This window comes from Thermothielavioides terrestris, chromosome 2 (genome assembly GCF_000226115.1).
Source record: "Thermothielavioides terrestris NRRL 8126 chromosome 2, complete sequence".
Classification (NCBI taxonomy): domain Eukaryota; kingdom Fungi; phylum Ascomycota; class Sordariomycetes; order Sordariales; family Chaetomiaceae; genus Thermothielavioides; species Thermothielavioides terrestris.
In genome coordinates, this window is record NC_016458.1 from 5,510,020 (window position 1) to 5,532,001 (window position 21,982).

At 52.0% G+C, this 21,982-nt stretch overlaps 5 protein-coding genes across 5 annotated transcripts; 2 read left to right on the forward strand and 3 right to left on the reverse strand.

Annotated features, from left to right (window-relative positions):
* The first annotated feature begins 6,511 nt into the window (after positions 1 to 6,511).
* THITE_2114411 (uncharacterized protein) lies at positions 6,512 to 8,783 on the forward strand. The gene is made up of 4 exons (XM_003652648.1): positions 6,512 to 7,426; positions 7,521 to 7,617; positions 7,681 to 7,922; positions 7,993 to 8,783. Exons 1-4 carry the CDS (start codon positions 6,936 to 6,938, stop codon positions 8,420 to 8,422), a joined length of 1,260 nt encoding a protein of 419 aa, XP_003652696.1. The 5' UTR covers positions 6,512 to 6,935; the 3' UTR covers positions 8,423 to 8,783.
* A 210-nt stretch (positions 8,784 to 8,993) lies between these two features.
* THITE_2114413 (uncharacterized protein) lies at positions 8,994 to 9,891 on the reverse strand. Its single transcript, XM_003652649.1, has 2 exons — positions 9,576 to 9,891; positions 8,994 to 9,435 (listed from the first exon to the last, which is right to left on the reverse strand). The coding sequence occupies exons 1-2, from the start codon at positions 9,733 to 9,735 to the stop codon at positions 9,290 to 9,292; spliced, it is 306 nt and encodes a 101-aa protein (XP_003652697.1). The 5' UTR covers positions 9,736 to 9,891; the 3' UTR covers positions 8,994 to 9,289.
* A 311-nt stretch (positions 9,892 to 10,202) lies between these two features.
* Positions 10,203 to 14,335, reverse strand: THITE_2114415 (uncharacterized protein). Its single transcript, XM_003652650.1, has 8 exons — positions 14,084 to 14,335; positions 13,519 to 14,021; positions 12,802 to 13,446; positions 12,589 to 12,740; positions 12,055 to 12,529; positions 11,851 to 12,002; positions 10,738 to 11,785; positions 10,203 to 10,642 (listed from the first exon to the last, which is right to left on the reverse strand). Exons 2-8 carry the CDS (start codon positions 13,970 to 13,972, stop codon positions 10,323 to 10,325), a joined length of 3,246 nt encoding a protein of 1,081 aa, XP_003652698.1. The 5' UTR covers positions 13,973 to 14,021; positions 14,084 to 14,335; the 3' UTR covers positions 10,203 to 10,322.
* A 113-nt stretch (positions 14,336 to 14,448) lies between these two features.
* Positions 14,449 to 17,768, reverse strand: THITE_2114422 (uncharacterized protein). Its single transcript, XM_003652651.1, has one exon. The coding sequence runs from the start codon at positions 17,287 to 17,289 to the stop codon at positions 14,848 to 14,850; it is 2,442 nt and encodes an 813-aa protein (XP_003652699.1). The 5' UTR covers positions 17,290 to 17,768; the 3' UTR covers positions 14,449 to 14,847.
* Positions 17,769 to 18,025: 257 nt separating this feature from the next.
* THITE_2114423 (uncharacterized protein) lies at positions 18,026 to 20,202 on the forward strand. The gene is made up of 2 exons (XM_003652652.1): positions 18,026 to 18,236; positions 18,303 to 20,202. The coding sequence occupies exons 1-2, from the start codon at positions 18,228 to 18,230 to the stop codon at positions 19,911 to 19,913; spliced, it is 1,620 nt and encodes a 539-aa protein (XP_003652700.1). The 5' UTR covers positions 18,026 to 18,227; the 3' UTR covers positions 19,914 to 20,202.
* Positions 20,203 to 21,982: the final 1,780 nt, after the last annotated feature.

Genomic DNA, 21,982 nt, shown 5'->3' on the forward strand with positions numbered 1-21,982 from the left:
TAGGACGAATACGATCTAGATATTCCCGATGAGCCTTAGGATGAACGACCGAAAGTTCCCTTAGAGGATAAGGTAGTTGAAGAGCTTTGTAAAAAGCGTGCTAAGGAATTGGGTATCCCTATAGGCTAAGCCCTAGCTCCTACCGAATAAGAGGTTGCTACTAAGCTCGAAGCTATATATAAAGAATACCTTGTACTTATAGCTATCTAGGAGAGTAGGATAAAGTTATATTTGTTTATCCTCTAGTAGATTATATACTTTGTTTATCGACCTTTGCTCAACGCTATATATATCATCATTTTAAACGCTAGACTCAGTAGTCTCTAAGCTCTTATTTATAAGCTCTATAAATAGTTTATACCCTCCGACGCTCTTATTAAAGATTTAGCTACTCAATAATATATAACGGTACTATAAAAGGCGTATAGAGTAGGTATCAACCTATATAAATGGTACTACTCTTAGAACAAGGTGTACCTATATATAAAGAGCTTTGATATCCCCGAAGTAGTCGGACCTAGAGTATCTAAACACTTTATCGAAGCGGTCGATCACTGGATTGCCTTGGACTAGGCTCGTCACCAGCTCTCCGAGATCGAGGCACTCGAGGCCTAGAGGCGCCTAATTCCTATTTTCAAAGAGCTAGGCGCTCACCTCGGCATTTAGATCGACAATATCACTACTAAGGGGCTTAGCTATAGCGCATTTACTTCTTTAGGAGTAGCTTAAAGTAATAGTTCTATAGATAGTATAGGCTCTTATAGTTCGAGGCTCTACTTATACCTTTATAAGGCTAATAGCAAATATAGGTAGAAGCTAGTAGAGTACTAGTTTCTTTAGACGGTAATCACTAAGGTAGAGAAGGGCTATTATAAGCTCTTAAAAGTATAGATTACTAAAATTAGAGAGCGCTTTAATAAACTAAAGTGGAATTCCCTTTAGGAAAGCCTCTAAAAGCGATATAGCTCTAGCTCTATAGAATAGGGGAACTCTAGATTAGCTTCTCCTAATAAGGTTGTCTATACTATCATCGACCTAAGCCTCCTAGGCAAAGAAGTTTACTACCCACTTATATTCTCGACTACTATTACCTACTAGCTCTCTTAGAGCACTCTCTTTAACAACTATACTGCTCTATATATCGTTAACGACAAGAAGCTCCTAGTTCCTAGCACCTTTGTACTATCAAGAGACAGTAACTATATAGAAGTAGGTACTACTACTTTTCCTATTTTAGGAAGAGGAGAGTATATTATAAAAGGAGTATTAGATAGAGAGTAGGGGAAAGGAACTATAGACCTCTATTTAAAGAACGTCACTATAGTAGAAGGCTTTTATACTAATATTATATTAGAGACTGCTCTATATATAGCTAGTATCTAGTATTTAGGTCTAGACTACTCTCTATAGTATAGAACATTTAAAAAGAGTATAAAGGTCAAGCAATTGGTTTATAAGTTCAATATAGTTTTCTTTAAATCGAAGAACCTTTCCTCTTACTTTTATACTCTCCAACCTTTATAGAGCTTTATAGATCTAATAACAGTAAATATAGTTGTTTATAAAGATAATACAAGATTATATACGTTATATACGCCTTAAGAGAGAGAAGATATCGAAGAGCTTTAGTATAAAAGATCTAGATATCTAGGTTAGAGAGCTCTTTAGACATTGGTATAAAGTACAAAGAACGTTAAGATCTAAAGAACATCGACAATCGAATATAAGGTATATACTTTGTTGTACATTAAGAAGTACAATACACTTTATAAGACAGAGCATCGCGCTTTATAGCTATTCTAGCGTATCTCCTAGGACCTCTTTTTATTCCCTCCTAGGTTTAATAGTTCCTAGTACCTCCTTATAATCAAAGACGAATTCAATGGATAGATCTAGGCTTTTACGCTCTCCAACAAGGGTTAAACCGAGCTTTTCAACACTATTAGAGCTTTCGAACGCTAGGTTAAACGGCAATAGGGACTCAACGTCTATAAGATCCGCTAGGACAACGATATAGAAGTCATTGTACTAGAAGATCGCTAACCAACAACTTACTAGCTCTAGGTATACAACGAAGGTATCGACTTAGAGCTTACACCAATATATACACTATAGCTAAATAGAGTGTTAGAGCGTATAGGACAAGTCTTATAGCTAAAGAGTATAAAGATGCTTATTGATATGAACCTATCTATAAAGCTCTAGCCAAAGGGTGTAAAGGTAGTAGCCTTCTTATATACCATCTCGCCTAACTATACTTATAGTCTTCGGAGCTCTAACGAGGTACTCTACTCCTAGTTTAAAAACTACTTTCGCTAATAGGAACCGACCTTCTATTAAACGCTAACGGCGAATCTACGCTTCGACTAGTCTAGGATCTTTATATATAGCTATAGAGTATACCCCTTAGATAAGGAGCGTAAAGCTAGGCATTGGAAGAGAGAATTCAAAGTATAGCTATATAAACGAATCGAGTACCTAGTTAGGTATAGAGCATCCAACATTTACTATATCTAGGTACCTAAGCTCAACAAGGTTATTATAACAAAGAATATAACATTCAACGAAAGGACCTTTTACCGTCTAGGTAAAGAAGAGCTTCTAGCTTATAAAGTTGCTATTGTCAAGGATATAGCAAAGCACCTAGATAAGGAGGTTAAAGAGACCTAGGACGCTAGGTCAATTCTTTAAACGCTCTACGAACTTAAGTATAGAGGACCAACGCTAGAGTCTATCACTGTTATAGTTCCTAAGCGCGAAAGTATACCACTAGGTCAAGACTTAGGGGTAAAGGAAGCGTAGACGTAAAGTAGACTCTTAACCCCTAAGATATTACTAGAACTATAGGCTTAGCTATAGAAAGAGCTTATAAATAGAAGTAATAACGGAAATAGGGGTCCAGTCGATAATTCTAGTACTCTTCTAGAGACTAGTAGAGTATCTAAGGACCTTAGGCTAGTAATGGCCGTCCTACAAGGCGCTACCCCTAGGAGCGAACGTAAGGCCTCTCCGCCTATAGAGCACCTAGCTCTATAAAGCGAATATAAGGCTTCTTCGCCTATAGAGCACCTAGCTCTATAAAGCGACTATAAGGCATCTCCGCCTATAGAGCCTCTAGCTCTATAAAGTAAGGAAGAGGATATATTCTATAATATAGTAGAATATATAGCGAAGTAGGAAGCTTAGCCTATAGAGTACGAAGCTCTATAAACGCAACCTTCGACCAATGAACTAGTACCAAATGTACTAAAACCGTAATATAAACCTAAGGAGCCTCTTATATCTATAAGAAGGAGTATATAAATTCAGAAGCCTTCTACAAAAGTATATAAGAATATAGCTCTAAATATAGCTTTAGAGTATATATATATTTTCTTCATTAGGTCGTTGGAAATATAGAAGAACCTAGAGTTAAGGTTCTAAACTAATCACCTAGATCCTACTCCCTAAGAAGCCTATAATAGCAACGAAATGCTCTTCCCTATATCTTAGAAAGGTATTGAGACGCTCTTCCCAAAGTCGTTCCAAACCCTATATACAGTGTTTACTACTACCACTAGCTAGATGCCAACGATATATTATAATACCGAGCTCCCCCCTCTCCCAAAGAGCTAGAGAGACTTAGAGAACCACGAGTATAGAAAGGAGTTTAAGGCGGCTATATACAAGGAGATCTATAATCTAACGAGTAAAGGAATGTAGCAAGAGATTAAACGAAAGTATATAAAAACGTAGCCTCTACCCCTGAAATAGGTATTCGACTATAAGCTCGACAAAGATAGTAACCTTAAAAAGTGTAAAGCGTATATCTATATATAAGGCGATCTATAAGATATTACTAATATCGCAAATACGTATATAACTATCCTCGCTATATACTCTTTTTATACTATTATAGCGCTTGTAGTACACTTCGACCTTAAAGTAAAGTAGTTCGATGTCAAGTAGACGTTTCTAAATGTAAGGAGGCTAGACGTAGAGTAAATGACTTATAAGCTTCTAGACAGATTTAAGAAACTAGAGATCTATATAGAGCTCCTAAAGGCTCTCTATAGACTAAAGGACTTACTACTTTTATAGTACAATAAGTTCTATAGTACTCTTAAGGAGCTTAGCTTACAACCCTCTATAGAAGAACCTTACCTATTCCTTAACCCTAAGAAGAAGATAATCCTTATCTTCTATATCGACGACTTCTTAGTAGTTTACTATCGAGATAACGCTATAGCTATAAAGTATATTATAAAGGGTATTAAAGCGAAGTACAAGGTATATAAGCAAGGCGATATTAAGCACTTTCTTGGGATTAGGGTCATCTATAACTATAAAGTACGTAAGATCTAGCTCGTATACAACTAGTATATCGAAAAGATCGCGAAGAAGTATAATCTCTCCAACATTATAAACATTCCGACTATCCCTCTTTTTATAGAGGAGCTTCGTAAGTTCGAAGGAGAGGCGTCCCCTAAGTAGGTCAAATTATACTAAGAGCTTATAAGTTCGATCTTCTACTCTATAATTATAATCCGACTAGACATTGTATTTATAGCTACGAAGCTCTCTTAGTTCTTAACGAATCTAAGACTAGAGTATATCAAAGTAGCGAAACAAATTATTCAATATCTATATACTATACACTTCTTTAGTATATAGTATAGGGGTAAAGGTATTCACTAGGTGCTCTAGATTATATCCAATGTATCGTATAGCGATAATCTAGATATACAACGCTCTTCGTAGAGCTATATTATAATACTCTTTAGAGGGTTGATCTCCTAGAAGGCTATATAGCAAGATACTATTACTATATCTTCTACTAAAGCAAAGTTGAAAGCTCTATCGCTCACTATAGCTAAGACAATCGCCCTAAAGCGCTTATTCAAGGACCTTGTATTCAAGATTAGAGAGCCTTAAAGGATCTTCTATAATAATTAATAAACGATTCGGCTTATAGTAGAAGAGTATATAAAGATCAATATTCGTCTACGCTATATAGATATTTACAATATATAGCTTCGCTAGGAGTATTAGAATAAGTAGTTCGATATACTCTACCTCCCTACTATATAGATGCCTATAGACGATTTGACGAAACAACTCTCGAAGTAGAAGTTCGAACACTTCTATACTCTATTAAACCTTTAAGATATACATTAGACAAGAAAAGAGTAGGGGAGTCAACCATCTTCTTTATAAAGACTATCTACTACTATTGTTCTATACTCTCGCCCTATATATTCTAGTGATTAATAAGCTCTGTTATCACTATCTTTCTTTAAAGCCAAAAGATCTTCGCCTATATCTCTAACCGCTCTACTAGCTCCATTGTCTATATAACGACCTACTCTAGTTCCTAGTTATCAACCAATTTATTGCTCTCTACTTACTTAGAGAGTACCTTCTATATCTTATTCTCTATTAACGCTATAGGCGTAAAACCGAGAGGGTTATCTAAGGCTCTACCCTAGGCGACTATAGGGACCTCCTACGCCTACTACTAAGGCTACTCCTCTATTAGCTCTGCTATATCTATATCCTCCTACTCTCCCTCCTCCTCGACCTCTTAGGGATCGTTCAAGAGTATATAAAGCGTAGGACGAATCTTCTTTATAGCCTATATAGTATTAGATAGAGGGTATAGAGTAGTAGATAGTAGAGACTCACCTTCTAGTCGAAGTCGTTGATAGCTATAGTCAGAGTTTATACCTTCTCTATAATAGCGGGTAGGATCGGCTTATAGCTATAGTTAAAGCGTTTATAGTATTAGCAATGTATATTATAGCTATTATAGTTATAATAGGTTCCATTGTAGAAGCCTATAAGAGTAGTATATATATAGCCTAGATATAAGATCTTACGCTCTATAGTTATTTATAGTATATAACTAAGGGGTATATTAGGGCGATATAGCAGTGAACTAGAAGGAAGAGCGTATAACTTACTCGACTAGAGGACTATAGCGCTAATTAGAAGAAGGTATAGTAGGCTCTTTAGAAGTAGTATATAGAGTAGTAGGTTCTACTACAAGCTCTTCGACACTGTCACCCTCCTCTAAAAGGATAGGCGAAAGTATAGGCAATTCGTCTAAGAAGATATCGAAGTATAGAGGTATAGTAGTCTTATATACTCTAGGGAGCTAGGAATAGTAGTAGTAGTAGCTACTATATATATAAACAAGAGGATATATATAGGAAGAAGAAAGCTTAAACTCCTATAAATAGAAATTTATACCTCCCCTAGATCTAAGCGCTCTAATTGGCTAGAATCGCGCTTCAGAATTTCTTATAGCCTTATACAACCTACTCCTATACAACCTACTGTTTATAAGGATTTCCTATACTCTAGTTTTTCGTAGTTCAGTTGTTCAACTCGTATATATTCAGGCGCTCTGTTGAACAACTGGGGGGTGTGTCACGTCAGGGGTAAGGGGCTCAGAGCTTGGCACAGCGCACTGGCCATAGCTTCTCCACTCCTGGATATATATATACCACGCTCTGTTCAGTCTTTAGCTCTCCTTTGTACTGGAACAACGCACTCTCTCTTTGTATTCCGATGCTCTACTACGATCCCACCGTTGCATCCACACCTCGCAGCTCGCTGTAGCGTGTCACCTAGAGCAAACAACCACAACCACCCGATCCCCTGCAGCATAGCTGACCCAATGGCCTTGATACCATCCTAGGCGAGGCCAGGCCTGTGACTACAGGCTGTCCGAAGCGACCAGCACGCAGTCGGCCGCCGCGTCGACCCCCGAGCAAGGATGGAGCCTGGCATCATCTGTGATCGAGGGGCAGCAACAACAGCACCCAGAAGCATGCGCAGTCGACTTCCCGACCATTCTCTTCCTCGACCCGGCCCTGCTGCAGCACGGCCAGGTGGAGACACCCCTCTGGGCCCCCTCCGTCCCGCCGCCCGTGCTGCAGCTCCTGGGCGACATGGACGAGATCCGATCCTCTGCAGACCGCTTCTTCCGGCACGTCCACAAGTGGATGCCCTTCATCTCCAAGAAGCGCTTCTACGACCTCCACCTGCAGCCCGCGTTCCGCTCTCGCCCCGACGTCGTCCTGCTGCTCCTGGCCATCAAGCTGATCACCACCCTGCCCCCCGCCGGTGACGGGGACGGGGATGGGGCCGGAGCGCAGAGTGGAGGGGCCCGCACCCCGTTGTATTATGCTGTCAAGCATTTCCAACTCGAGGTTGAGGGCGCCTTCTCCATCCTGGTGCTGCAGGCCGGCGTGCTGGTGGCGCTGTACGAGCTCGGCCACGGCATCTACCCGGCCGCGTACCTGTCGATCGGCGCGTGTGCGCGCTACGCGCATGCGCTGGGCATCCATTCCGGCAGCACGGTGCCGAGCCGGAGGGTGCTGACCTTGGTTGAGGTGGAGGAGCGGCGGCGGGTCTGGTGGGCGATTGTGATTCTTGATCGGTGGGTGGTTTCCTCGAGCCTCCTCCAAGCGTTCTACCGACCAAGTGCCTGCGGGGCTATAGACTAATGACTTTCGCCCTTCATTCACGCAAAGCTTTGTGAGCATCGGCTGTCCGGGACGGCCCTTCGCGACCGCCGATCCCAGCTTGGACGATCTGCTGCCCGCGGACGACGCGGCATGGGACGAAGGGGTAGGTTCCACTTCCCCCGAAGTTCCCAGTTTCTGTTCACTAATACCTTGCGGGTCTAACTAGACTGTGCGACACGAGGACCTGTCGACTCTGTCCTCTCCGATGACGAGCCACATGAGCAAGTTCGCCCTGCTGTGCCAGGCTGGTCGGCTCCTCGGCCAGGTCCTTCACCACCTCGCCAGTGACGACGACGACGATGACAACTCAGAAGTCTGGTCGCAGCTCGACCGCACTCTGCAGTCCATGCTCGCCGCGGCGCTGAACATCGACCGACCCGACCACGACCAAATCACCTTCATATACAGGTTTGTCCCACGCCCTTCCGTCACCTCCCACCACCCAAACACCCTCATGAACTGACGAATCCACCCCCAGCGCTCTCGTCGCCCTGCACGCCCCATCCCTTCTCCTCCCCACCGACCACCCAGCCAGCAACGACCGCGCCCTTCGCGCCCGCGCCGTGCTGGACCAGGTGATCTCGCGGATCAACGCCAACCTGGTCGAGCGGCAGTGCTTCCTGGACCGCGACCCGGAGGACATGTCGCCGTGGGGCCTGTACTTTGCCTACCGGATCTGCGGCGCGCACTCCCACCACCATCACCACCACCACCACCACCACCACATGCGGAACCCGCAGCTGGGGACGACAACGCCGCACGGGACGCCGCGCGGGTGGGCGGCGACTGCGTCGGTCGTGGCTCGCAGTCTCCGCGAGGCCTTCCGCGCCATTGATGTGCGCTGGAAGGTGGCAGGGGTGTATCTGCGGCTGTTGGAGGCTCAGGAGGCGATTCATCTGGGTGGATGATGGTAAATTAGTTGCTGAATATTTGCGGGGTGAGATGGAGGTCAGGGCGGATAATTGCTCAATGACTGGGGTGTTCTCAGTGTTCGAAATCATTAAGTCTGATCTAAGGTGCTTCGTAGGAACAAGATATGATGACAAGCGGCGCACACAGCGGTAGGATCAGCGAGGAGGCTGTAAGCCCACGTCCTTGCCGAAGATAGAAGTACGGCTTCACGTAAATCGTTTATTTTCTCTGAATTAAATCCAAGCTCTTCTTGATCGTCATACTCTCTTGGGTCAGGCGCGCCAACTCCTGGAAGATTCAGCTTCGCCACAAGAACTTGGCCGCCTCGTTGGGCTGCCGGCAGGGGAGGAGGTCTAGGTCGTGGTGGAAAGCCCCTTGCTGGCCTGGCTCGCGCTGGTGTGCGGTCGGCCGCGGTTGGCGTCGCCTCTGGCAGTGTCAGATGGTAGTACGGAATTCCGCGATGCCCAGCTGTTGACATGGAGGCGTGTCTACTGTGTAGGTCAATTGATCAGCAAGTGAGGCTTTGCAAAAGATTTAGCCACCATTCCTGCATTCAGAGTCGTGGTGATGTTACACGTGTATGGTGTATGTAGGAGCGTGTGGTGCGATCTGCCCCTGTGAGCAATGAAGAACACAAGTTCGCGTTCTAGAAACCAGAGTCGGGATCTGAAAGGTCCTTGCTGGCAATGAAATGTCGGCAGAGAGCTTTGTCTGGCTGCGTAGTGTATCTGTTGCACCAGCATGCTGAATATCCATTTGAGTCTAAGCTGTCAAAGAATCAAACTCGTTCCATTCACATCTTCCCAGCTCGTAGTCTTACACATACTCTACATCTCCACTCCCTCCCTCCAGAACCTATTCTCTCAGTTCGACGTCTTGCTCTTCCCGCCCATCGTGTTTTGCACCGTGCCGCCAATGCTTCCTTCCGTCGTGAACTGCTTGCCAATCATGCCTTCCTTGTCCAGCGGACCGCCGATCTTCTGCGCCGTGCCGCCAAGAGCTCCTTCCGCTGCGAGAGGCCAGTTCCGTCAGCTCTTAGTACACCTCCAAATATCAAAGGGATGCCAAAGGCTATTGCTTCAGACTCGATCACGTTGGCGGGTCGGGGGGATTGGGGGGCCGGGCGGTCTCCCTAGGCTCACGACTTACGCGTAAATTGCTTGCCAATCGACCCCTGGGCATCAAACATGCCAGGCTTGTCCTGGCCCAAGTGTGCGTTTGCCGGCGTCTGCACCGCCCCTGCCTTGCCGCTGTTCGACCTCGGGCCGACGTGCGAGTCTTGCGGGTGCGCTTTTGAAGACGGATCCATTTTGGAAATGATTAACCAGGGGATTGGATTTCGGTTAGTGGATTGATAAGATGCAAGGAGATGTCTTCACGCATTGATGAGACTACCTGGTTATGTGTATTCTTAAATAGCAGGCGAGGCGCTGAATAGGTGATGACATGGTGCCCGCAGCGACTGCGGTTTGATGATCCGCGATGATGTCATCATATACCATTCATCTCGCAGGCCCTGACCCCTGGATCACCTCGCCTCGGAAGCAAAGCAGCATGGATGGAGGAGTTGGATAAGTGCTGTGCCCACAGAGGGACTCGGGATCTGGGCCAGCGGAGCTTTGGTTCCTGCCTGTATTGTGTAAATAGGTGCTCCATGCATTCCTAGCCGCCTCGGTCAGTTGTACTTTGCCCAGAAGAACTCAGTGAAAATCGACGATTTCCTCCTATGATTAAATGATGGTGGACCTGTCAGGCCGCTTTCGTGATGGCGCAACCAGCTTATGAACATTGCGCGTAATAAGACTTCCGATCACCGCCGAGTCCATGCAAACTCCATAATGCACTGCTACCGCGCCCTTAGTCAACCGCCACTCTCTCCCCATCCCCCAACCGAAATCACGTAAACCCCGTCAGCACCACCGTATGCAGCACGGCGTCGAGGTATAGCCCGTTGCGCACCGCGCACACGGCGCCGGGCTTGACCTTGAACATGCCGTGCGGCCCGACGACGAACTCGGGCGCGCCGCTATCGCCGCCGCCGTCGCCTATCTTGACCCGCACTTTGCCCGCCGCCACGCTGCACAGCCGGGTCTTGTCCGCCTCGGCCTCGAGCCGCAGGACGCCGCCTGCCGCGATGGTGTCGACGCGGAAGGCGACGTCGTCGCAGACGGGGACGGCCTGCGAGGCGGACAGGTAGGGTTTCGAGAAGGCGATTGCTAGGGAATCAATACAATGTGATTAGTTCTTTGCTGGCTATCATTCGGTGTGTATGGCTGGGCGAGGTCAACGTTGTCGAAGGGAGGGTACTTACTGTCTGCGTTGCCGGCAGCCTCTTCTCGGATCCGGCCCGGGGCGACTTCCCAGTCCTCCATCTCGAGGAGATCATGCGGGGTTCGGAAGTGGCCCTGCGAGATGAGCGCGGATGATGCCGCTCGGCGTGAGGTTGACCCAGACGAGAACGGCGACTCGGTGCGTAGCTGTCGTGTTCTCGTTGCGCGCAAGCTCATGCCGTGGGCAGGCGCTACGGCCGGTCCGATCTCACCATCAACCTCCATCTCGTCAACCTGCAAGGAGGCCCGAGGACCTGGACCCGGGAGGCCCTTCCTCTGGGGTTCTACCCCATTGCCGGCCAAGCCCCCCTCCACCGACTGTTTAGGAACCGGGAGGCCCTTGCTCTGGGATTCAACCCCATCGCCGGCCAAGGCCCCTCCCATCAATTGATCAGGTTCCAGCCGCGACGTCAGCAGAGAGCACAAGAGCTTCTTGCCGCCGTAAGCACAGTTGGCGCAGCAGGGATAGCGCAATCTTGTTGTAATATTCGCTGACGGCGACATAACCACGCACCCCTCGAAAGGGCCCCTCCCCTTCAGGCACCTGTCGCACATGTTCGGAGCCACATCTCCGGTCACCTGAATGATGATGGCTGCAATGTCTCTGGTCGCAGTCTCGACGAACTTTCTGCGGGTGTTGAATTGGACATTGCGGCGTTTCGGCAGGGTTAGAAGGTGCCGAATGGTGAGAGAGGTGGGCACATCAACCGTCTGCACTAAGTGTGGCTGTATATACGCCCACAGATCAGACGATTCATCGGTGGCCGGCGTCTTCAGTGTTTTCAGGTCTGGTTTTGGCTCGTGGTGATTGCTTTGAGGCGATCGTCTTGACGGATAGAGATAGGTGGGAAACCGAGCATCGGGGATGGGCTTGCCGGTAGCCAGCGGCTCATTAGAGACGACCATGGGAGGAGCATTGACGAGGATTTTGCCACCCCTGGCTATGCAGGTGCTCTTGGATCGATATACACCCTTGATGGAGAACGTTCCGTCGCCATTGTCATTCAAGAGAGCGGCGAAGTGAGTGCGCTGGCAGACGGAAGATTAGCGAGGTTATCTAGACACCAGCACTTCGGTATACAACTTCACCATACCGCAAAATGAAAGCCTAGGTCGTTCCTCTTGCAAAAGGCCTTCCGACAAGTGCGTACGGGGCAGATCCAAGGCCTGCCAGGGATCGTGTAGTCGAGAGAGTAACCGGATGGGAGCAAAGCACCTGCCAACGGAGCAAGCATCCCGTTTTCATCTGGCACGGAACAGTTAGTCCTGAGTTCACGCACCGAGCAAGGGCGCCTTACCCGGCCACATCGTATACGGCCGACCCGGCTCTGCCTCGGTGATGCCGGCTGGGGCGCCGCCTGCTTGCAGCGTCGTTCCGGCAGTTGACTCATCCACGAGATCCTCCATACTCACGTCGTCGCCGGCGTTTGTATCTCCACCAACTTCCTCGAGGCCGTCGTTTCCAACCCCGTTTTCAGGCGCCTCCGTATGCTCCGGCCTGCTATGCCCCATCGGAGTTGCTGAAGTGCCAGTGCCGTTCTCACTATTAGCCCCGTTGGTTCCCGAATCGGCACGGTCTTCAAGCCGAAGGTTGGGGTAGCGCGGCGCGACCGCCGGAGGATCCCCGGGTTCGGCACCGCCTTTGGAGACCACAATCGCGGGCGCTGCGGCCGCCGCCTTGTCGCCGCGCTGGCGGGATCGCGGGGCATACATTCCACGTTCCGAAAAGGTGCCATCTTGATTATCATGTAGCATGACGCCCCGGTGCCTTCTCTGTGCGGGATGATCAGCTACGGGGCAGGAGAATAGAATGGAGCCGGCACGTAACGCACATTGAAATGGTACCCGAGCTGGGCGATCTTTGAGAATACTGTCCGACACGACCTAATTGGGCACACCCACGGGTGACCTGGGGTGGTGTAGGACAACTGGTATCCTTCTGGAAGAAGCGCGCCGTACGCGGGCAAGAGGGCGCCCTTGGAATCTAGACGGACCTGTTAAAAGACGCTGCCTGCACGTTGGTGCGTCACGGGTATCGCACTTACCCCACCACTTCGTGTAGGGACGCCCTGGCACAGCCATCTCCAGCTGAGCGGGAACGTCTTTCGCGTGGCTATTGGCTCCCTCGGCGTCCGTCTCGCCGCCATCAGGCTCACCACTCCTTGCGCCATCGTCCAAGCTGTCCGGTAAGGATTCCTCTTCTTGCCATTCGCTATGAGCTTCGCTCTCATCTGCAACGTTCAAACCAACGCCAGGAACAGACTCGGCTTGGCCAGCTGAGAAGGGAGAGCGGGATGGCGAGCTGACGCCGGGTGCGCCTGGTGTCCTAGAATCCACCGTCCGGGGACCGGACAGGCCTGGAATGCCGGGCTTGCCTTCGTCAGCTTTAGCCTGGACATTGGGGCCAGCAGATGCGGGCTTGTCTTCGAACAGGCGAGCGAGTTGCTCCGAAACCAGGGATTGTTTCCGACCGTGATGGGTCGGACTAGCAGTCAAACCGGCAGGACTGGAAATGGTGAGACGGCCCGGGTATGCTGGACTCATTTGTGCATGCCTGGCACTGCCCACAGGCCCAGACGGCTTGGTAATGCCTGGTGTGCCAATGGGATCCAAAGCCTCTGTCCTCCGCCGCTTCATCGTCTCAGCGCGCTTTTTAGCGACATGGTCCATCAGGCCTGAAGCCCATCGCTCTGCAGAAGCAATATCTCGTTTAGTATTCACGCGACATCGCATTGGAAGCAGTGATCGTCAAGAGGACGTACGCTTCAGCGCCAGACTTGTTGCTCTCCTCCTCTCCTCATCCGTGGCATACTTGGTTTTGCGAGCGCTGTCGGGTTCTGAGCTCACCCTCGGGAGCTCAGAGCGGCTATCCACAGCCGGCGTTGACGGAGCCTGAGTTGGCAGGATGTCACTGACAATCATCGCCGGCTCCGGCTCTGCAGCAGTGTCCTTGGAAGCAGGCGTGGCGGGAGGGAGAGACAAGACATCGGGCGTTGGGGTCGTCGGCGGCAAGCTCCCCTGCCCCGTCCGCTTCATCTTAAAGACGGGCTTGGACACAGCAGCCTGGACCGGTTGCGCCGGTTCCGAGCTGCCTGCTGCACTGCCGATGCCATCCCCCGAGACCGAGCCCACATCAGCGTGCTTGGGGACGGAAGGCACTCCGGTCGCGGCCCCTAACTCGGACCCGATGGAGGGTTGCTGGGCAGGAGCATCCATTATAATGATGATCACGCCCCCTTTTCTCTGGACTTGCAAGAGCCCAAGCCTAGAGGGGCCAAATTAGCCACTGCCACATCGATGCATGGGCTTTCCTTGGGCTATGCTCACCACGCCACGCTGCACCCGCTCAAATCGCGTCAACCCTGCCGGGTAGAGCACGTAACCTCGTGCGAAGGCTACAATGCCACCCGCTGCAGCGGGGCAGAGTAGGTTCGTAGCAAAGAAATAAGATCTTTTGTTGTAGACGGCCTTGGAGAAACGATAACAAGATCGCGAAAGGCTTAACAGATGTGATAGAGTAGAGGCTTTGCGGTCTTTCGCGTTCAAATGGAAGATTTCAAGCTTTTGAAGCTCGATTGCAACGATAAAATTGAGCCTTAATTTAAGAAGCCTCTCGTGTACCAGTGCACTATCCCAGAAGTGGTTAGTTAGTAAGTAACGTACGTAGCACTGGGTGGGGCATGGTCGTAATACAGACTTATAATGCAACTTCATATCTTCTTATTCTGTATATTGCATTTTACGAACGGACTGGTCAGCTGAACAGATGAAAGAGTAACTGTTCCGTAACCCGTGAAATTTCCAGTACCCACCCACCTCTCAAACGGCGCTCAGGCATCGCTGAGATCTTTCAGTTGAGTTGGAAAGAGCTCGTCCTTCAGATTCATGTCCACTGTAATTACCAGGTAGGTAACGAAGCTTGCCGGGCTCTCTCCCTACGCCTGAAAAAAATCATGTGGAACACTGAGAGTGCTCGCCACTGGTCGTACGACAAAGTCTAACTGGTAAGGCCACCACCAATATACTCAATATCAAGACGCAAATGCCTGCATTGTTGCAACCCCAGCGAGGGACGAAAAAACCCATTGCTATCACCCACTCCCCCCGTCCTCGCCCGCGCCGCTACCCCTGGACTGCTCCTCCCAGAACTCCAGCGTCAGCGCGGCCAGGAAGCACGGCACGCAGCCCCGCTCGCGGACCCAGAACTTGATGTTGTCGCCGATGCGCTGGGCGAACGGGCTGCGCGGGCCGCCGCCGACCTTCATGGTGCCCTTCTCGCCGTCGAAGACGATGCTGTTCTCGTGCTCGTCCGTGCGCGACGGGTAGTAGACGCTCTCGACCCGCATCTTGCCGCCGGGGATGAAGGTGACGGTCCAGCCGAGCGTCGAGAAGACGGCCTCCTTGAACTCGGCCGACTTGGCCGCCCAGACCTCCTTGAGCCGGCTCGCCGTCTTGCGCGCCGACGCCGTCTCCGCCTTGGCCTCCGCGATCTCGCGCTGCGCGGCGGCCAGCTGCGACGCCGGCACCGTGGCGAAGAGCGTCGGCTGCCGCTCGATGTGCCGGAGCAGTTCGTAGTTTTCGAGCTTGAGCGCCGCCAGCGTGGCCGCTTTCGTCGCTTCGTGGTCTGACGTCGGGTTGGACTTGAGGGAGAGGATGCGCGTTTTGAGCTGTTCCTTGGCTGAGGCGAGTTGTTCGACGGTGACTTCGTGCTCCTTTTGGAGGAGCCGGTGGGCGGCTTGGAGGTCGGAGAGCTCGGACTGGAGCTTGCGGTTCTTGCGGGCTAGCTGGCCCAGTTGCTCGTGCTCGGCTTCGTCCGTCTCGCGGGCCCGTTTGCTGCCCACCACGGGCTGTACCGGGCTGGTGGAGGCCGATTCGAGCGATGTGAGATCGGCGTGGAGCGTACTGACTTCGGCTTTGTACTTGTCGACCAAATCCTCAAGCTCCTGGATACGCTTGGCTTTCTGCTGGTCGATGGTCTCGGGCTGCAGCGTCATGTCCTCCATATCGAACGTCCTAAGTTGCGCGCGCAAATATTCGACTTCTTTGACGGCGAGGGCGCGCTGGCGATCGAGGCGTGCACGAACTTTGTCGTTCCCCGAGCCCGAGCCCCCAGCCGTTCTGAGTTTTTCGATCTGGTTCAGCAGCCCAGCCTTTTCGTCCTCCAGAGCCTTGATGATGTTGTCCCGATCGGCGATTTCGGGTTGTAACTCTCCCAACTTTTCCAGGAGTGACGCCGAGTGCAGGCGTTCAGCGACCAACGCTCTAGCCAGAGCTTCCGGCGAGTCGAACTCCACCTGGCCGTCTGCGCCTCCCTCGCTTTGCAAGTAGGCCGTCCAAGCCCGCCTCTCGTCCTCTAACCTTTGCCGTCGTCTCCTTTCTTCTCCGAGCTCGTTTTCGATCGATTCGGCGGCCTCTAGCCTGCGCTGGAGCGAGCGCTTCTCCTCCTCGACCACCTCGACAGCCTTGTGGACTTGCCGGAGGTGTCTGAGCTCCGTTAATTGCTCTCTGTTCTTCGCCTCTAGTGTGCGTATGTGGGTGACCTGGTCGGTCAGCTCCCTTCGAATGACTGCAATTGTCTCGGCGTCACCCGTCTGCGCCTTCAGGCGCAGCACATCGGCTTCTAACCTCCCAATGATTTCCTCTCTTTCGGCCAGCCGCGTCTGCGCCGTTTCCAGAGCCGTTCCCCGCGCCCTGCTCTCGTCCTCCAACTCTTGAATTGTCCGTTGTGAGGAGGCAAGCTTCGCCCTCAGGTCGATCGCCTCGCGTTCGGCCATGCGTGCAGCCTCGTCTTTCGCCGCGCTCAGCTCTTCCAGCTGCTCCTGGAGCAATCTGGCCTCCTCAAGCGCTTCCCTTGCCTTCGCCTCCAACTCCCGCTTTTGTTGCTCCTTTTCTGCTCTCAGGTCCTCCAGCTCGTTCTGCAACGCCTCAACCTGCCGCTGGGCTCTCGACTTTTCCGCCTCGGCAGCCTGTTTCGCCTTGAAATCCTCCTCGGCGCGTCGCTTGGTCTCTCGCAGCTCGTTTTCCATCTGTAGCCGCGCCAGCTCCTTCTCCTGCTCAAAGCTGCTGATCTGGTATCGCAGCGTGCCGACCTCAGCCTTGAGCTCTTCGATGCGCTTGCGCTGCGTCTCGTACTCTTCCGCATCTGGCGGTGGGCGGTTCTCTTTACTGCTCTCGCGGCTAAGGTTGCTCGAGACGGTCGCCGCTCGTCCGCGCGGTGGTGAGGGGCCCGACGGCGCACCTTGCCGCGAGCTCGGGCGCGCCATGGTGCTGCCGGGCGAGGTGCTGGGTTCGCCGGTGAGGATGTTGTAGGACGGTTGCGTGGTGGTGCTATTTCGAAAACTGGCTATCTGCGTCTTGTCAGCGGCGTGCGCGTAGTGGCGGCGCGTCACGCTTAGGCCTACCCTCGATTCCCGGAGCGATGCGCTGGGCCGCGGAAGGCCGCCGCTGACGGTTGCGCGGAACTGGGACCCGGCGCTGGCCGAAGGACGTCTCGCCGAACCTGGAGGATTGCCTTGCGGCGTGAAAGATCGCATGGCGGTTGAAGGGCGTTCCTGTGGACGCGGTCTGAGTTGACTTGGCGTTCGCGGCATCGCGAGTCGACCGACTGACTGTTTGGGAAGCCCAGCTTCTCACGTTACAGATGGCTCTGATTGGCGGAAGGAAAGTGACTTAAACAGCGAGGGCGCGATCTGGAGAGCCACCCACGACTGCCTCATGAATTCTTCCCGGCTGTTGAAGAGAGAAGAAAGAAGCAGGGTTCACAGTTGGGACCCAAGAAATGGGTCTGACCAAGGCCGGTTGCTGGCCTTTGTCCAGGATTTCCTGAAGCAAACAAGGCGGGATTCACCGTTGTCTGTATGGTAACCTTTATCAAGTCCGGTTGCACAGGGAAATCTTGGCCTCGTCCACACAGTATCTCTAGTGCTCAAGGAAAAAGGAAAGTATCGGGTAGGCAGGGCACCCTTACATTTCAGACTGGAACTAGAGCTTGATGTTGAATCTTAGGTTTGCTTCACCATGGACTGTGCACCTTATTGCATGTTCTAGGTCAGGCTATTTCGAGACAACTGAGGTATCCTTCTGTACGTCAGGTACAGTACAGTACATGTACCTACCGCAGCGGGGCCGCTTGTTAGTAGGTGTAATCCGTACACGGCAAGCTCAACTGCCAAGACCGCCAATGCTGCGTGGATCCGAGAACCCCTGCTAACATTACGACGCGGGCGCGATGCGGTCTGTGACCTCCACAGCTTCAATCAATGCTTCAATTTAGCGGCAGAGGTTCCGGCGAACGCAGTGCTCTTCCCGACCCGGTTGCTCGCTCAATGGCATTCATTTCGAGGTGACGTTTTGCAGCATTTCGCTGCTCACAACCCCCACCCGCTTACCTCCCTCGATACCCGTTGGATCCAAGTCGGTACTGTCCGACGGCCGGAAAGCGCCTGTGATGGTTCGCGGTCGCATCCCCGCCATGGTGCGGGTAAGCTCGGAGCTGCTCCCGAGTTACACCTGCCTGGGACGTTGTAACTCACCACAGATCCCTCAGGGTTGCCGCACGTCGCGCGCCCGGCCGCTGCGCTCCTCGCTCTCTGTTACGCCCTCACCCTCTCCGACATGCCGGCCGGATGCTCCGGTACGAAGATACGGGACGACCCGCAACGCCGACAATGCCGATGCGGACGCAAAGGAAGCCCGTGAAGGTGCCCAGCACGATGCGGCTGCAGAGTCGGCCACGGGCACGGCAAAAAGTGACACCAAGTCGACACGAGCGTTGGCAAGCGAGGCGGCGAGCTCATCCACCGCCGGGTCGTCGGTGGTCAGCGACATGCAGGATTGGGAGTACAATCCGAACCTCAAGGTCGAGTCGTTCAAGGACCTGCCGCACGCCAACTTCGGAGTCAACCAGCACATTCCCTTCGATGCGGAGTTCAAGGAAGTCTTGAAGTCGATACCGTGGCAATTCCGCGCGCCGATCCGCTATGCGTTCGCCTACGGCTCCGGCGTGTTCCCCCAGTCGAAACCCAGCGGCAGGGTACCGACGCCTGAGGAAATACGCGCCATCCATCCGAAGGCGCCGCCCGCTGTCCAAAGGGCTCAGGACGGCACCCCAAAGATGATCGACTTCATTTTTGGCGTCTCGCACACCCAACACTGGCACTCTCTGAACATGAAGCAGCATCGGGACCACTACTCCGCCTTGGCGAGTCTCGGGTCCGGTGCCGTCTCGTACGTTCAGGACAGGCTGGGCGCTGGCGTCTACTTCAATCCTTACGTTGTCGTCAACGGGATTCTGATCAAGTACGGCGTGGTGCAGTTGAGCACGCTGGAGAAGGACCTAACCCAGTGGGACATGCTGTACCTGGCGGGCAGGTTGCAAAAGCCCGTCAAAATCCTGCGCGATGATCCGAAGATCCGGCTCGCCAACCAGATGAACCTTCTGTCGGCCCTGCGGACGGCGCTGCTCCTGCTGCCGCCTCACTTCACAGAAGAAGAGCTCTACGGCACCATCGCCGGCATCAGCTACCTCGGCGACCCGCGCATGGCACTGCCGACGGAGAACCCGAGTAAAGTCAAGAACATCGTGGGCAACAACATGGCCAACTTCCGGCGGCTCTATCTCCCTCTGATTGAGACGCTTCCTAATGTCGACTTTGTCGGTGCCGGCGCCAGCATGAAGGATTGGATTTGGGACGAAACCAAGAACCTCAAGCTTGCGCAGGATATGGACCCGGTCAAGCGCGGCAACATGGTGCGTCGCCTGCCCAAGGCCTTCCGCTCGCGGCTCTACTTCCAATACCAGAAGAAGCTGGCGATTCCGCAAGAGGAGTTCGACAAGATGATGGAGGAAAGTGAGAAGGAGGATGCTGTCGCTTTCAAGCGACGTGAGGGCGGCGGCTTCGAGCGGCGCATCGCCCAGGACGACCCCGCCGAGCTGCGCAACTACATCCGCACCGTCATCAAGCAGACGATCACCTGGCCAGCCACCACGCAGTCCCTCAAGGGGCCGCTTACCAGCGGCTTTAGCAGGACGGTGCGGTACCTGCGAGAGAAGATAGACAAGTATCGCCAGGGACGAGCGGCTGGAAAGGCCCAGGCTGCTGAGGAAGAGGCGGCCTCCAACCCGACCGGCGGCGAAGGAGCCCGGAAGAAGCCTTGATCTCGAAGGAATCATGGCTATCTTCAACGACATGACTTGCTGGCTTGTTAAGCATGTCTCCTTTTCTTGTACAGTACATGATATACATGGCATTGTGGTGGCACTCGGGCCGAGGGATTAGACAGTGACTGGCGTTTGTTCCGGCGGTTTTTACGTGGCTTCAGGTCACATACTGGCACAAGCTAAATGAAAGGCAGCTGCCCTGACACTCTTCCGAGTTTTCGGCTCCTCTGTTTCCGGTGCCCCTTCTAAGTCAGTACGCCATGGCCCATGGCGCAGATACCCGCCTGGTGCCACGTTGTCTGTCCCCATGGCCAAGTGGATAGTTTTGGGACTGAAGACACCTACTCACCCCGCAGATGATCATCATCATGGTCGTCTCTGTCCTGGCTTCTCTGTCAACCTTGTACCAGCGGGATCCAATCCGCAGCAAGGGCTTGGAAGAGTGGAAGGATATGCCCAGCTCGGAGCCCCTTACCGACCCCATAGCAGCGCGCTGACTGGATGCCAAAGCGTCGGTCTTTTTGTCTCATTCGGCTTGTTGTCCTGTTATAGAGCTGCCCTCACAGATGAGGCCGCCGCTGCCTGCACCCGACCTCCCGCAGGATGAGGCAGAATATGTGCCGATGAGAAGCCTCCTGCGAGCGTTGCTTGAGCGGGCAGCACATGGCATGGTCTTGTTATTTCAACCTATCTCAACAACCCATTTGGAGTACCCGTCAAAGGGTGCGGTAGCCGGTGTAGCATGTGAGACGGAGAATTTGCAGTGAACCACGGACTGCCGATCAGGGACGTGGCATTCAGCGGATCCAGACTGTCCTTCGAACTTCAAAAGCCTCATTGATGACTGGAGGATCGAGGACGGCGAATGGAGTGAGCCAGGGGATGAGCGAAGCAAAAACCTAACCGTACCTAGAAACTGAAACAAGTAAGCTAGTAGAGAATACGAAGGCGTAAATGAGACAACAATCATAGATGAGCGAAGCAAAAACCTCGAAAGGAGCAAAAGAGATAACAAGCAGATAAAAAGATAGCATGGCGTTGCGGTGACTTAGTAACGCGTCCTGTCTCGCCGCCTCAGCAGGCGGTAGGAGCCTCTCTGCCTCAGTCTCGCCCTCATCTGCGCAAGACGGAACAATCCAGGCACGACGATTTTCATATAGTCGCGGCGGGGGGGGGGGGGGGGGGGGGGGGGGCGACGGCGACGGCTAGACCGCCGTGACGGGCTACGAAGCGCCGCAAGATTCGATCAAGGGAAGAACAAGCCGAGACGAATATCCGCCTTGCGAAGAGCAACGGATATGGGCGAGGGTCACCTGCTCAGCAGCACATTAACCAAGAGGAGAGCCATGTGCTTGGAATTCCCTTGGAGTTAGGCCCCTTCTCCACCTTGTTGTTGTTATTAGTTAGCGGCAGGATCTTTCCATCACCGGCGATGTGTTGGCAGGATTCTATGCCGTCTAGGACTCGAGCTTGAGCTAACCCTTCCTTTCTACGGATTCGGCGTATGGCACGAAGGAGGCGGAATTTTGAGGGAGCTGTCTCGGCGGTATAGTGGCCGAAATGCAATTCCCAGCTGAGATGTTCATACAACATGCTCGTTACTCGGTAGGCCGGGCTGCCGAACTACAAGAGAGTGTGTGTCAAGTTCCGTTTACTCCTCGAAGTCTTCTACTGCTGTGCGGCATGGATTGGCGTTTGCTTTTGTAGCGGAGGCAAAAAGTGTGAAGTAACTCATCTCTCTCTCTCTCTAACCTCTCATCTCCCTCTTTCTGTATGTAAGGTTATGGTAGTTGCCTTTTCACCCTGTAATTACAGGCTGTGAACCGGACTCCCTAAACGTACTGATCTCAGAGGAGGGTCGAGTCGCAGCTTGTGTAGCTTGCAACTCGGACTTGAGCTAAGATGGGCTGTAGGGTGCCATACCAGACATACTCTACCCTCTAACGGAAGACTGGATGGTCTTGTATCGCCTACGAGACACACCTGGAGGCGATAGTGCCCTGTTGTACAGTTGTAAGGAGAGTATCCAAGGAGTGTGGAGTAAAGCCAATGCTGTCGAACACTGC

Coding starts and splice junctions, on each gene's coding strand:
- THITE_2114413 (XM_003652649.1), bottom strand. CDS start 9,735: ATGGATCCGTCTTCAAAAGCGCACCCGCAAGACTCGCACGTCGGCCCG. Junction 9,436..9,575: donor GATTGGCAAGCAATTTACGC/GTAAGTCGTGAG, acceptor GGCCTCTCGCAG/CGGAAGGAGCTCTTGGCGGC.
- THITE_2114411 (XM_003652648.1), top strand. CDS start 6,936: ATGGACGAGATCCGATCCTCTGCAGACCGCTTCTTCCGGCACGTCCAC. Junction 7,618..7,680: donor ACGCGGCATGGGACGAAGGG/GTAGGTTCCACT, acceptor GGGTCTAACTAG/ACTGTGCGACACGAGGACCT. Junction 7,923..7,992: donor CAAATCACCTTCATATACAG/GTTTGTCCCACG, acceptor ATCCACCCCCAG/CGCTCTCGTCGCCCTGCACG.
- THITE_2114422 (XM_003652651.1), bottom strand. CDS start 17,289: ATGCGATCTTTCACGCCGCAAGGCAATCCTCCAGGTTCGGCGAGACGT.
- THITE_2114415 (XM_003652650.1), bottom strand. CDS start 13,972: ATGGATGCTCCTGCCCAGCAACCCTCCATCGGGTCCGAGTTAGGGGCC. Junction 12,530..12,588: donor AGCTCGGGTACCATTTCAAT/GTGCGTTACGTG, acceptor CATCCCGCACAG/AGAAGGCACCGGGGCGTCAT. Junction 11,786..11,850: donor ACCTAGGCTTTCATTTTGCG/GTATGGTGAAGT, acceptor TCCGTCTGCCAG/CGCACTCACTTCGCCGCTCT.